This window comes from Lycorma delicatula, chromosome 2, assembly GCF_047948215.1.
Source record: "Lycorma delicatula isolate Av1 chromosome 2, ASM4794821v1, whole genome shotgun sequence".
Classification (NCBI taxonomy): Eukaryota; Metazoa; Arthropoda; class Insecta; order Hemiptera; family Fulgoridae; genus Lycorma; species Lycorma delicatula.
In genome coordinates, this window is record NC_134456.1 from 69,882,006 (window position 1) to 69,896,781 (window position 14,776).

Below are 14,776 nucleotides of genomic sequence, written 5' to 3' on the forward strand. Positions count from 1 at the left end.
CAAATCTATAAATTTAACTGATAGCTGTCTTTCAGTTTTATTATAAATACAATAAAGTATGGCTAATTTATACTGTAATTTAGTTTAAGCTCTATGTATTGAAGGTAAGTTGATGATAAACTAACGAGTATGTTAAGTATCTTGTCACCACTTTGACTGGCATTATTTTTTATTTTTAAAATGCAACCTTTCATTTATAGCCAAGAAAGATACTTCAGCTCTGATCCTGGACCCAGTGATCTATACCTAGCTTCCATCTGTTAGTTCGTATTTGGATAAGGCATAATGTTAGAAAATAACCATAATATAGATTAGTGTACTGTATAAAACAAAAAGTGAACCAGTTCAAATCCAAGTATTTCATTAGTGAAAAGTGACAATAACTGGATGCACGTTTAATTTTAAAGCTTGTGTTTTTTTTATTAAAATTCTTATTAATTTAAATCCTAAACCCTTCAAAGGTTTTTCTGTTAGTGTGTAAAAGACACTGACATGAGGAAAATAAGTTTTGTACTATAACAGCTGTGATAAGCTGGAGGTACAGCCATAAAGTATAATCAGGTTCAAAGGGCTCATTTGCACTGCTGGGTATTGTTTACATACCACACATTTTGATATCACTAACTGTTTTTTTTCTTTATTTATATTTAAATATTGAATTGATTGCAATGTCTGAATAAAAATGCATGTTACATATATAATTTTAATCCAAGTGTTAACAAATATGTCATATGAGGGTCAGCCAAAATACAAGGCAGCCAAAGTAAAAATTTATTGACACAGAATAAAAATATGAAACTCATTTCTTGCTTTTCTATATAGTTTCCCAGAAGTTCTCCAAAATTCCCCAATGTGTAGGGAGCTTGTGGATTCCTTTTTTAAAAAACGTTTTGAGACATGTCACAAGCCAGTTGCATACAAATTCATCTGCTTTGTTCTTGCTCTGGAATTTATGTCCTTCCAGTGCCTCTTTCAATTGCCCAAACAAAAATAAGTCACAAGAAGATGAATGTGAATTGTAGAGGGATGTTCTAAGGTTTCCCACTAAATTTCATGCTGTTTATCCCATGTACTAATGCTAATGGTTATGTGAGATTTGGCATTGTAAAGGAGAATCACATCTCTGATTGGCTGATGACACCTTTTGTTCCTGTAGGCGGCTTCCACTTTTTCCAAGAACTGGCAGTAGTAAGCAGCATTCATTTTGCAATATTCATGGAGAAAATCAATGAACAATATACCTTTACAGGTCCAAAAGATGGTTGCAAGGACTTTTCCAAGTGACAGATATGTTTTTGCTTACAAGATAAGTAAAAGGATATCTTCATTTGTACTCCACTCCACACTCACTGATTTCAACTCATGAATCTGGTGATGGACACATTCTCATCACATGTTACTTACTGTTTCTTGCAAAAAATTATTTCCCTTTTACTGAAATTGATACAGGAGCATTTGGAAAATCTCCTGTTATGCCTGTTTCTGATTTAGAATCAAAAGTCTTGGAACCCACCTCCCACAAACTTTGTGGAATCCAAGGTAAATTATGATAACGGACTGCATAATTCTATGAATTGTATGACTGCATAATTCTTCCCACTTCATAGCACTTTCATCAATTGTAAGGCACTGATCATCTTCAATAAGATTACAGATCAATTGGATGTTATCATCTGCCTCACCTATCCTTGAACAAATATTGTGACTCATTCTCTAGAGCTTCATGTCCTCCTTTGAATTTGCTGATCCAGCCATAGACTGGGGTATGTGCCATTATTCCCCAAAGTATGCACGCAGTTTACAATTTTGGAGGAGGTTTGATGCTCTCTTTCATGAAAAACTTTACAATAATATGTTATGCAATCAATCATGAAACCTCTTGCTCTGGCATGATATTTCTGCCAGAGAGACATGAATGCAGAGTTGGGTGGAGTATCGATCCCCTCCCCACATCCGCACCATTGTTATCCTTCTACACCAGCTCACCCATGTTCAACCTAAGCTGTGAAGATGAAAGTCTGGTTTATATTTGAGTGACTCTTTTACTTATAATTTATTTGCAAAAACCCTAATGCTAGATGCAGTTAATATTATTCCACCTTCCCAAAATTAACTTAAATTATTCCCAAGTAGCAAATGTGAACTAATTTTAAGATACAAATTTTATTTATTTATCAAAATTGAATTTGTTTTCAGAATTATAGTATACACTTTAAATATATATATATATATATATTTCTTCTGTTCGTGTTATGTGACTAAATCTCCTAAACGGCTGGACTGATTTTGATGAAATTTTGTGTGTGTGATTAAGTTGATTCGAGAATGGTTTAGATTCACAATTTGATCCAATAGAAAATGTTCTTTTAATTATTTTATTTATTTATGTGTTGTTGATCTTGGGATGGTTAAGGTTCACAATGGGATCCAGTAGGCAGCGCTGCAACCGCGTTTAGAATTCCACGCTTGTTGAGAAATATTATATTATATTATTATTTATTTAAATAACATTTTAAAGTGTAACTAAAAAATATACATTGTGCAAATTTGTAAGGTGCAGTATTGAAGTGAGTATTTTACATGATTTTTCATGAATTTTAATGATGTATACACGTGCATTCAATAACAATCAACTTAACTTACAAATTTAAATTCTCAGTTCTCATTTGATTCTATGCAACTTATGAATTATTGAACTGCTCTTTGAAAATAAAAATGTAAGTTTGTAAAATAAATTATAACATTTATAAAATTAAAATATAAGTTACTTATAATAATTATAGTTTAAAGTATATTTAAAAAATTGAAGTTATAATTTTTGTAGCTGATTAATTTTATAAAAAATTTTCAAAAATTGTTTTTAATTTACAATTATCTAAAATTTGGTTAAATAGATGTTAAAATAAAGAATGAGAAAAATGAGAAAAATTTCTACTCAAATTTTAACTACATTGCTTTTTTTTTACAGTGCTTTAATTTTTTTTTTTATTAATTAAGCTATCACATGGTTATGAAACTTCAAAATTATTAAATAAAAAAAAATGTAGGAGGTACTTTTTTAGAATGATCTTAAGTGAAAATTAGCAGTAATGTTGATGAAAATTTATTAATTACACTACCTATTAATTTTACGACATACATGGGATGCACAAATAGTCCATAACCGTTGGTTAAATAGATTGGCAGAAGATCAGTTGACAGACAATGCAAATTTAAGAGACCAGGTTGCGACACACGTACAAATGAAAGTTGAGAGCATCACAATAAACGTCTTGGAGCTAATACATTGTGACAAAGAGAGGCACATCAATGAGTCACTGACGCGCACAGAGCACATGGTCGACAGCGCATGCAAGAACGTCGTGCATTGACATGTGCATCACTTCGAATATGAGCCGGAAATAGACTATTCGTCACATGCACTAACTGTCATCGGCAATATGGACAAAGAATGCACTGTCATGCATATAATACAAAGGTGAATCGGCCGGTCTTTGCTGCACATCAGGAAAAGTTTCATTTCCACCATTGAATTCACCGCTAGAACCATTGAAAACAGTATTGGCTGGAGCCACATCTCAATCGAAATTGTTTTTGCGTAAAATTCATAAATTCAATTCTTACTTCCAAATGACAAAAATCGTTCAGATTGAGGTTGGTCGTAATTTTGAATCAACGTTTAAAATTCAGGGCCAAGTGTATCATCAAATTGGTTCTTTGTTCTAAATGCCTGATGCTGATCCAAAATTGTTGCAAGTCTACTTCATGGGCAATGAGGAGCAACAAATTAACACACGCTGCCAATATAACCACATTGAGCAGATTGAGGCGTGAGAAATAGTGGCAACTTTGGAAAAGTTTTTGCATTGGCAATTGCTTCATCAGGCATTGCAGGACCTTGCTTGATGGTGGGCGGACTGCGCATTCAGCACTCAAGTTGCCATTGAACATTCACACAAATCCAGACGCAACGTGTAACATAAAGAAGCATTCGGGCATGGTTGAAGTTTTGAGAAAATGCACAATTATTATCTGGGATGAATGCACTACAGCTCACAAGCATTCACTTGAAGCTCTCAATAGAATGCTGAAAGATCTCATAAGTCAAGTTGTGATAACTGTACGCGTGGTGGCATCTGGTATTTTAAAATTAATTTTTTTTTATATATTTTTTCATCAAAACAGTCCAAACAATTAATAATTTATTTGAAAAATTTTTTAATTTTTGGATTTACAACATTTGAACAGGACAACGTCTGTCGGGTCCACTAGTACACAATTGAAAGGCTACGAACTTATAAAAAAATGTTTTATTTTTATTCTGGCAACATTTTTGTAAATATTCATTGAATATATTAAAATGGCTATTTAAGATCATCCATAATGCAATGAAATTAACAATTGCTATATTTTGTTAGCATATATAAATTAACTGTGTCTGTGACCTAGTTGGATAATGTATTTTATCTATTGCATAAATGCCTCCTGAAATTATTCCCAAATAATGTCAATTTATTACTTTTTTTTTGTTGTATTTAGATAAATATTGGTTGTTTTGATTTGATAATAGTGATATTTGATTTTGATTTTTAATTGCAAGTTGAAAAAGATAACTGTTGACGGAAAAACCAGTTGTTATATCCCCAAACAGCACATTATAGAACTGTTTCCCTTTTTTTAAACTTAAGAAGAATTCAATGCCTCTCTTTCAACATTGCTTATTTTCAAAAATCCTATGAATACATTAAGTTTTTTCTGCCTTTTTTATTTCCTTTTATTATAACGATAAAAGTTTGAATCATTTCACAAAATGCTTCTGAAAAGGAAATTATAATTATTTTAAAAATGTCTTAATTCTAGTACGGGGCTAAAACTTTACTAATGTCCTTAAAAAAAAAAAAAAATAATAATTTTGCTTAATTGTATAACTGCTTAATCAACAAATAGAGCACTATTTCCATTCAGTCTGAAGAAATTTCTGTACATTTTTATTTATGAGATTGAAATCATTAAATAATTATACCAGCAGATTAAATCTGCACTATTCACATCTATTCACTCATAATTTTAACTACTTCTTTTATAAAATTTTGAGTTTTGTGTTTAAAAAAGTATTCTGTAGTTTTCTTTTATCTTAAAAGAATTGTTTTGAATTAAAGAAATACAAATTATTATCTCATTACCTGTTGTGCCCCAAAAGAAACTTTTAAACCTCAATAAGATACTTATCTTTTTGAGGTGTAAAAGTTTCCTTTTTGAGGTGTACAAGTAATTCTCCAGCATTCCATTTTATTTTGGTAAATTATTTGTGGTTATAAGTGAATGATGATTGGTGTTTTAACATATTTTTTGGTGCCTTTACTGCTTTTTTTTATATTGTAAAACTGTTTTTTGTGCTCTGGAAATAACTTTGATTAACATGATATGTTTAGTGCAATTCTTTAACTCATAGTTTTTTGTTGTGCATGGCATTGTATTTTTTAAATTTTAAGGAATTTCACGTCTTAATTTTATTGTTTTTTTGTTTTTTTTTTACAGTTGTTTTACTTGATAACAGACTTATATAAGGAGGGGAATGCGAAGGAAATGAAGAAATGGGCATATGAAATCCACTCCAGCTTTCTTGTACCATGTGCGGTAAGTATTTTGCTTATTCAGCATGTTTACTTTGGTAAGTACAGTGAGGTTTTATTTGTGAAAATTTTTGTAAGCTGTCTATAGTGTTATTAAATTTAAGTGATAACAATTTGAAAGGTTGTGAATTATTCACTGGACATATCGTTGAAAAGAGAAGCTAGTAAAGAAATTTCTGAACCATCATCTGTAATAAATGGCTACCAAATATTTCTAATTACCTACTTAATGGAACCTAAGTTAAATTTTTTTTATTTTGCAATAATAAGGTCAATTATTATTTATGCCATCATTATCATGCTTATTACATGTAACAACCTGACATATATATATATTTAAATTTTATTAAAATAAACCACATAGTATAGGATATTGAGTTAAGACCTTACCTTAATTTTACCATGAAAGTACTTTTGCAGGATCCACATCCTCAGTATGATTGAAATAATTCTGTTTCTGCATAATTAATAGATAAATAAATTTTAAACAAGTATAATTAAAAGTAAAAGTTTTACATTTTTATTCTTAATTTTTATTATGTAGTAATGGAATTATTTCAATCATGACAGGTGCAGGATCCTGCAAAAGCACTTTCATGGTAAGATTAAGGTAAGACATGTTTTATCTCGATATTCATTATTAGGTGGTTTATTTAAATATAATTTAACAGTACAGAGGAATAATATGAATCTTAAAAAGATTAATTCCAATAAAATTATATATACTTCTTTTTTTTTTAAGCATTAAGGTCTTCTGTGGACTGCGATGAATCTTGGCTTGATAAGTTTCATCTTCTTGCTTCCCAGATTTTCTTCATTCGCTCACTGCTAGCCTTTTTCTGTTCGTGAATCCACTTTAAACCCATCCCATGTACCTGTTTTTGTTCTTTAAATTGCTTCTAATTATCTATCTTTTTCCTGAAAACATCCCTCACAGCTATCCCTTTGTCCAGGATGCCCATTTCCACCAGATCACTACTGATTTCCTTTACCCAATTTGTTATGCTTCCAAGTTTCATAAGATGATCAAAAATCAATTTTGTTTGTCTATTTGTGTCCATACTTTTTAGGCGTCCACACAATTTAGCTCTACTTTTTCTTGCTGTCATTATAAAAGTTTCCATTTTCTTTTAGAGTTACTCGTTGCTCTGTAGTTGCCACTCTCCTCCTTTGTTTTTCTGTGGTCCTAGAATTTTCCTTAGTATTCTCTGTTCCCACTTTTCAACCTCCTTTATATCATAATTTAAATTCAGGTATAAACATTCTGTAGTTTATAAACCTTCTGGCTTGATGATAGTGTTATAATGTCTTATCTTCGCTTGTATTATACTTTTTTTGTTGTTCCGTTACTTCCTTATTCCGTAGGCTTTTCTTCATTTTCTTAATCCATGTCTATTTGCCATTTTATCCAGCCCATTTGGTTGAATCCATTCTCCAAGATACTTGAAGCTGTTGATCCTATTGATCTTGCCGTTTCTTGTTTCTAGATATTTCTCATTTTGTGTTTCCATTCCATATATATATTTCTTTTTTTGAATGAGATTTGTGGTCCAGCTTTTTGTGTTGTTTCCTGTATTTTTGCAATCATTATCCTTGCATCTTCTATGGTTGATATCAGAAGTGCTATGTCATTCACAAATGCCAGGCAGTCTACTGTTAGGTTGTGTTTTTTCAGACCCAGTTGTACTTCTTTGATATTCTCTTTTCCTAGTTATTTCAACCATTTCCTGATGATTTTTTCCAGTACAATGTTAAAAAGCATTGGTGTTAGTCCATCCCCTTGTCTAACTCCTGTGTTGATGCTGAAGGCCTCCAAAATTTCATCCATGAATTTAACTTTGGAGGTTGTACATGTTAAAATTTGTTCTGTAATTTTGCAGGTTTTTCTGTCTATGCCAAATTCTTCTAAAATTTTAAATAATTGTGATCTAGATATGGAGTCACATGCCTTCTTAAAATCCACAAATGTTACTACTGTATTTTTGCCAGTTATTGTTCTAAGCCTTATAATGCTCTTATGGTTGAAATTTGTTATCTGCCCTTCCTAAATCCTCCCTGGTATTCACCAATTATCTGTTTGTTGATTCTATATTGGAAGGTCTTTGATAAAATTTTGTATAATGTTGGTAGTAGAGAGATTCATCTATAATTATTGCTGTCTATTTTGTTTCCTTTCTTGTGCAGAGACTATGAGGGCACTTTTTCATTCTTCCAAGATCTTTCCAGTTTAATGAATTTCTTTGCAGATTTTTTATATCTTCTTTACTACTTTCCCTTCTCCTCATTTCAACATTTCCACCATTATTTCATCTTCAGGTGCTTTATTGTTTTTCAGTGTTTTAATTATGTGTTCTATGTTCTGTTCTGAGTCTGGGTTGGGTTTATTATTAGTTATGTTCCATCGTTTCCATGCTTCTGCCATTTTACTTAGTGCTTCGTCACACTTATCGTTCTACCATCTGTGCTTGGGCTTTCTTTTAGGTTATGCGATTTCTTCCATTGCTTGTTTTTAAATTGTCTTGGATCTCGTTCCAGTCCATTCCTAAATCTGGTATTCTTTTTAGATACTCTTCTTTTTTTTTAGCTGACTGCTTATTTATTTTGGTTTTTTAAGTGGTTTGGATTTGGGTTTATTGGGTTGAAATTTTACTTTAATTTTTGTTATCTAGTGTCTAAATCTAAGTTTAGTCCTTTTCTATTTCTGGTGTTCATTATTTCTTTTTGATTTTTCCTGGTTATATGGACATGGTCTATTTGAACTTCTCCTATTTTTGTATTAGGTGCAACTCATGTCTTCTTCTTGAGAGTATTTTTTAAGTGTGTTGTCATCAATTGAAGATTAAAGATTTTGCAGAAGGCGATGAGTCTTTCCCTGTTTTTGTGTGTTCTTCTGTTGGCCGGGTAGTCTTCCACTACATTCCTAAATTTTTTTTTCCTACCTGTGCATTAAAATCACAAAGTAAAATTTTGATGTGATGTGGAATTTTGTATGTAATGTCTTCTAATTGTTCCTAAAATGCTTCTTCTTTATCCAGGTTAGCTCTATTATCCTTATTCACTGGGGTGTGTACATTTATGAGGGTATATCCGTATTTTCTAAACTGAAGGATAGTATTGAAATTCTTTCTGATACAGATGAAAAATTATGCTTCCTGTGACGTTTTTCTTACTGCAAATGCTGTTCCTGAAGTGTTTATTCCTCCACTGTTTGTAATGGCTGGTTTTCCTTTGTAAATCCTTTAATTTCCTTAGTCCATGTGAAGTTCGTCTCTAAATCGAGTTTCTTATAGTGCTGTTATTTGTATATTTTACATGTCTATCTTATCAGTCAGTTGTTTTAGCTTGCCAGTCTGTGTAAGCGTTAAGCGTATTGACGTTAAACGTTGCCAAGAAATTTTTTGATTTAGTTTTTAGTGTAGTAAGGGCATTTGAAGTGTTTCCAGGAAGCTCTGATACTTCAGAGCATGAGGGTCTAGGCCCCACAGAATCCGAAAGCCCAGTTGCACTGCATACAGTGAGGGATTCTTTAAGATTACTCCCTGGGATAGTTATTCGATTGATTGACTTTTCCATCATGCCTAAAGGTTGAAGTTGATTTGGTAGGACAGGTTTCCTCGTATTCTCACAGTAATACTCGGAGTTCTTCCATTTTAGTTCAGAGAGGTCCTATGCCCCTCTCCTATCCAGGCGCACCTTGTGAAGGCTTGAATGTCAGGTTAATTGTCTAATAAAATCCAAGGATTTTCTAATACATATATATATATATAAAACTTTTTTTTTTATTACTGAAAGCCATATATACTTATATTTTATGTGTGTGTCATATTATACTACTTATTTTATTTAATAAGTGGTCCGTGTAGTAGATATTAATCTTTTAGAAATCACGCTTGCTACTTGTTTAAAAAAATGTTAATTTGGCAAATAAATTTAGATTCTACTGTAACTGTTTATAAAAGTTGAATCAGAAATAGAATGCCACTTAGTTACATAAAATTGTATGTTTCAGACTTTTTCAAATCTAATATGTTATCATTTCCCAGTCTTGATTGAAGACAGTAAATATAGATTAATAAATGACAAAAAGGTATTTTTATTAAAAATACAAGTTTATAATTGACCTATTTAGTACAGAAAATGGACACTGGGCGATTTAAAATGAATTTGCTAATTTATCTACAGATATAATGTATTTCAGAATTTCGGTTGTAAGTACGAATCCTTGACTTGTGTGAAATAATGTATTCCGTGAAAAACAGTTTTCCAATAGAAATATTTTTTCTTTTATTATGAGGTTAAAACGTCTGGATATTTTTTTAATAGAAGCTAATGTTCTGTATTTATGTTAATTATTCAAATTAATGCGATATGAATTATCACTGTCCTAATATTGTTGAAAATTACTTATATATTTGCTCAAAAAAAAATAAGTGTCTTAATTTATTAAATATTTATGTTGTAGTAATTTTAATTTTCATGATTAGACATATAATATATAAGTTCTGTATGTTCCATGTTCATACTCTGTTTCTGAAAGTGAGCACATGCGCGTTTCATAAGTCGATCTGCATTATAGTTTTTTATGTACTAGTCTTTTCATAAAACTTAATCCTTGTCTATTTTTTAGAAATTTTTATGGAAATAGTCAAAAAAAAATTCTGATTTATTAAGACATTAAAAACAATTATAAGAAACAATTAGAGTGTTTCAAAATATTTAATTAATACAATAATATCGTAAATAAATTTTTATTTACTTAACTTAGTTTTTATTTATTATGTCATAACTATATAATTTATTTATTAATCATGTCAGTAATCTTAGGTTTGTTATTACATTGGTAACAAAAAAAAAACTGCTGGATTTACCTGGAAAGATCAATGCAAGTTTGGAAAACCTAATAAATGAACTTAACACTGAATAATACTTTTAAATATCTTCAAAAACAAAGAAAAAAAATAAGTGAAGAAATTTCATTATAAACTTTTGTTAAATGGTGCACAAATGCTTTAGTATAGCTGCTCACAGTTAATAAGAGAGTTATATTGATATATTGCAATATAAAAATATTTGTTGTATTATAAAATTGTCCAAGATCATATTAAAGATGGATGCTCATTAAGCCACTTGAATATTTGTTTATATAAGAAAGGAAGTAATTTACTGCAGTATCATTAACTACTTTCATCATGTAAAATTTTAATGTAAATGTTTTCATTTGTTTTAATGTACCATAAGCTTATTTCTGAAGTGCTGTTGGAATTAACTCTGCTCCTCCTTTTCATTGTGATTATGTTGATGATAATAATAATGAATACTTTTACTGTGTTTTATATCTTTTTTTATTAGTCATTTTTGTTTTTTAGCCATTGAGACTGAACAATGTGGATGAAAATGTAGCAAGAGAAATTGATGATGTCTTACTTAATGAGTCAGATAAAGAAGAAATTTTGAGGCGGGTAAGTTTCATTTCTTTAAAAATATTTTGCTATTCTTTAAGTGAAAAAAAACAAAACATTTCTAAATAGTTATATAATTTAATGTTAAGTTGTCCCTTCATCTGTAGCTATGCCAGACATATTTTTTCCCCACTGCTGCTTACTTAGTGGGAAGATATGACTTGGGTCATCGACAACTGTTTAATAATTGCTTCACATACTACTAAAAAGTAATTTAAAAAATCATGATTTTAATGCATTATTATGGGTCCTGCTTTTCTATGGTTGGGATAGTCAATTTTTTAAGGTTTTTTTTTTTGTCTGATGAATCTTTCAAAATAGAAGATAAAGGCATATTAATAAAGTAATACTAGCAGGTCTGAACACGGTTTCACACATACAGGGCCATCTATTGGCTATTTGCAAAGCCACTGCAGTTGTTGTTTTGATTAAGTAGTTGTTTGCTTGCCGGTGAATGCAGATTGCAATGTCTGCAACAATCGTTTCTCCAGCCAGTTATGAAGTGCGCACTGTGATTAGATTTTTGTGTGCAAAAGAATCTTCAGGTGCAGAAATTCATTTGGAGTTGAGTCTAGTATGTGGAACTGCAGTAATAAATGAAGGAAAAGTTAGACAGTGGTGTTGAGACTTTAAAAATGGCCGCTCAAATGTGCATGACGAAGAACAGAGTGGCAGGCCCAGTATTCAGGCCGATGAAATTGTTGAACAAGTAAACCAAAAGCTGCGATGTGATCGGCGATTGGTGATTAGTGCTCTGGCTGATGAATTTCCGCATGTTGAATGCACCTGTCTCTACAATTGTCATAGAAAAGCAATCGTGTACAAGGTGGGTATTGAAAATGCTCACCGACCAACACAAAGAGCAAAGATGTGCAGTGGATGAGCATTTTTTGACCGCTATCGACAAGAATTTCCCACATTTTTCCCACTTGTTTTCCCACATTGTTACAGGTGACAAGACATGGATATCCTACACAAACGCAGAATCGAAACAACCGTCAATGCAGTGGTGCCATTGAAGATCCCCAAAACCAAAAATGTTTAAGCAATCTCCATATTAGAGTTGAAAAATTTTGGCTAACATTTTTTGGGGCGAAAAGAACATCATTTTGGTTGATTTTGTGGAATGTGGATCAACAATTACAGCTGACGTATATTGCAAAATGCTCACCAAACTGAGTTGTGCAATCCAAAATTGATGACGTAGAAAACTGTCATCCAACGTAATCCTCCTTCATGACAACACACATCCTCACACTGCTGCCTTAACCAAGAAGAAGATTCAAGATATTGGTTGGGAGACTTTTCGACCACCCACCATGTAATCCTGACCTTGCACCTAGCAACTACCTCCTCTTCTTGCATTTGAAAAAGTGGCTTAGTGGACAATGGTTTGAAAACGATGAGGAACTCAAGACTGCCATTGTCAACTGGTTCAATTCCCAGGCGGCGAACTTCTATGCAGAGTAGTAAAAGAAACTGATGCAGCAGTACAAAAAGTGCTTAGAACTGAATGGTGATTATGTAGAAAAGTGAAGTAGATATGTAGTAAACTAAAACTGTAAGTAAAAACCTTTTCTCACAAGTTAATTTTTTTAATGACCAAATGACTTTATGAATAATGCCCCATATTTATTTATATAAACTGCTCAGCTGGATGAATTCTTTATGAACTTTTTTTTAAAGTAGGTAAGTGTACTATTTTTTTTATTATATACAACTTGGCAGTGTATACAATGATAGTAATCTTGTTTGTATGTCCATATTTTTTGTAATGGATTGATTTAAGTCAGTCATGAGCTGCTGCTACTTGTGTGCGGTTATTTTTATAACCTTTTTTATGTCTTTATTCCAGGAAAATATCGAACTACAATAAATTATAAAACTGTATGAGCTCAACAAATCTGCCACTGAGACATTTTGATTCTTTCTTTAACCAAACCTTTTGGGAATTCCGCTGTCTAGAGCTATGATTTTTAAGCAGCATAAAGCCTAAAAAGATTGCCAAGATAATTTTAAGACATTGTGGAATTCCAAAGTCTTCAAGAAATTATTAAAGTATAGAAGTAGCGTGAGTTATGGCCAAACATTTCTGTATGACTAGAGAAAAAAAATACAAGCATGGATAAGAATGCAATTCATAGAATTCTCAGGCAGTTATGAAAATTTGTTTGACAGATGTCCATATGAGAAAAAATTTATATGTAACTTGTGCCCAAACACTTTGGTTGGGAATTAGTCAGAATTTGCTGGAAAGAGTCAGAATAGGAAAAATTTCATGTTGGAACCACTGTAACTTCCCAAGATCATACTTTGAAGAAGATGACTTATAATCGTTAAAGGGAGTCTAATATACATTTAAATAAAAAATTAATACACTTAAATTTTGGGATATGTCTTGCATATCGTAGCTGTAGAAAATTATTTTTTAGTACACAGAAAAAATAGCATTTTGTGATTTTCAGAATTTTTTTAATTGATCAATTCTCTCTTATTTGATAACACTTTTTTATTCTTTTATATTCAGCACTGCAGTTTGAATGTATGTGTTAAACCTACCATCTTTAGGAAATATATAAATTTAATTTGTTAAGATTTAAGATCCATATCTACCAATCTGGTTCCTCTTAAAATAACCTTTTGCCAAAAGTTACTTTTTCCTCAGATTTGAAATCACTTCATTTTGAACGTTATCAGTGTACCTATTTGTCATTATTCGGTGGAAAATTAAGTTAAGGTTGAAAGTTCAATATTAACCCTCTACATTTTCACATTTTTTAATTTATTTATATTGTACTACTTTTATTTCATATATTTGCTGTTTTTGTTCATCAATATGGGCTAAACCACTTTGTTTCCTTTAATTACTAATTTTATATTTTAAATTGTTGCTGTGATCGAGATTTTCGTAAGATTTTTCCTTGATCCCTGTCAGCAAACGCTGGAGTGGTTCCTTTTTTTTCATTAGTGGATTAACACACTTATCCATCCTTCTGCCTATTCCTGATGGGTTAATACAAAATTATTTTGTACCAATCTAAAGAAAATATTTATTAATTTATTTCTTTGACTTTCCTATTATCACGTTCTTCAACGTGTACAAATAAATATTATGTATTTGTTAAAATGGTTTTGTTTTTCTTCAGTTTGCCTTTTAGAATTAAACTGAGAATTAGCATCACCTCCTTGTACTTTCTGAACCATAATTGATCGTACAGTATTTACTTCTTCAACTTCAGTTTTCCTATAAATTGTCTTTGATTCAATTCTTATTTTGGACACATTACATGTCAAACTGATGTGGTAGTTTTTTCATTTATCTGCTCCTGTTTTCTCTGAATTTGCTATTATTATACTTTTATGCATCCCAAGTGTGCTTATCCAATTTCAATTAATTTGCATGCTGCCTTCTAACACCCTATACAGTTTTTTCTCACATAAGCAGCACAGCAATTTTAGAGGCATTTCAACTACCCTTACTGTCTTTTTCATTTTGAAATTATTAAAATCTCTGTCAATCTCTAATCCATACTCATAAATCTTAACTCATTAATACCTTTCCTTCCCCCAATTCATCATCAGTAGTATTTCCTTCTGTAGCATTCTTAACATTATTCCACAAATTCTTGTTTCTTATCAACACTTTTTTCCTGTAACAGTGGTTTTTCATCCACAATGTTAATA

At 31.2% G+C, this 14,776-nt stretch overlaps 1 protein-coding gene across 8 annotated transcripts in view; it reads left to right on the forward strand.

Annotated features, from left to right (window-relative positions):
* The window catches only part of RhoGEF2 (Rho guanine nucleotide exchange factor 2), a 1,010,441-nt gene that overhangs the window by 315,830 nt on the left and 679,835 nt on the right, over window positions 1–14,776 (forward strand). For all 8 annotated transcript variants that reach the window (XM_075355529.1, XM_075355530.1, XM_075355526.1 and 5 more), the window contains 2 exons: window positions 5,539–5,637; window positions 11,000–11,092. In XM_075355529.1, the coding sequence (XP_075211644.1) occupies window positions 5,539–5,637; window positions 11,000–11,092 (192 nt within the window). The remainder of the gene's footprint in view (window positions 1–5,538; window positions 5,638–10,999; window positions 11,093–14,776) is intronic.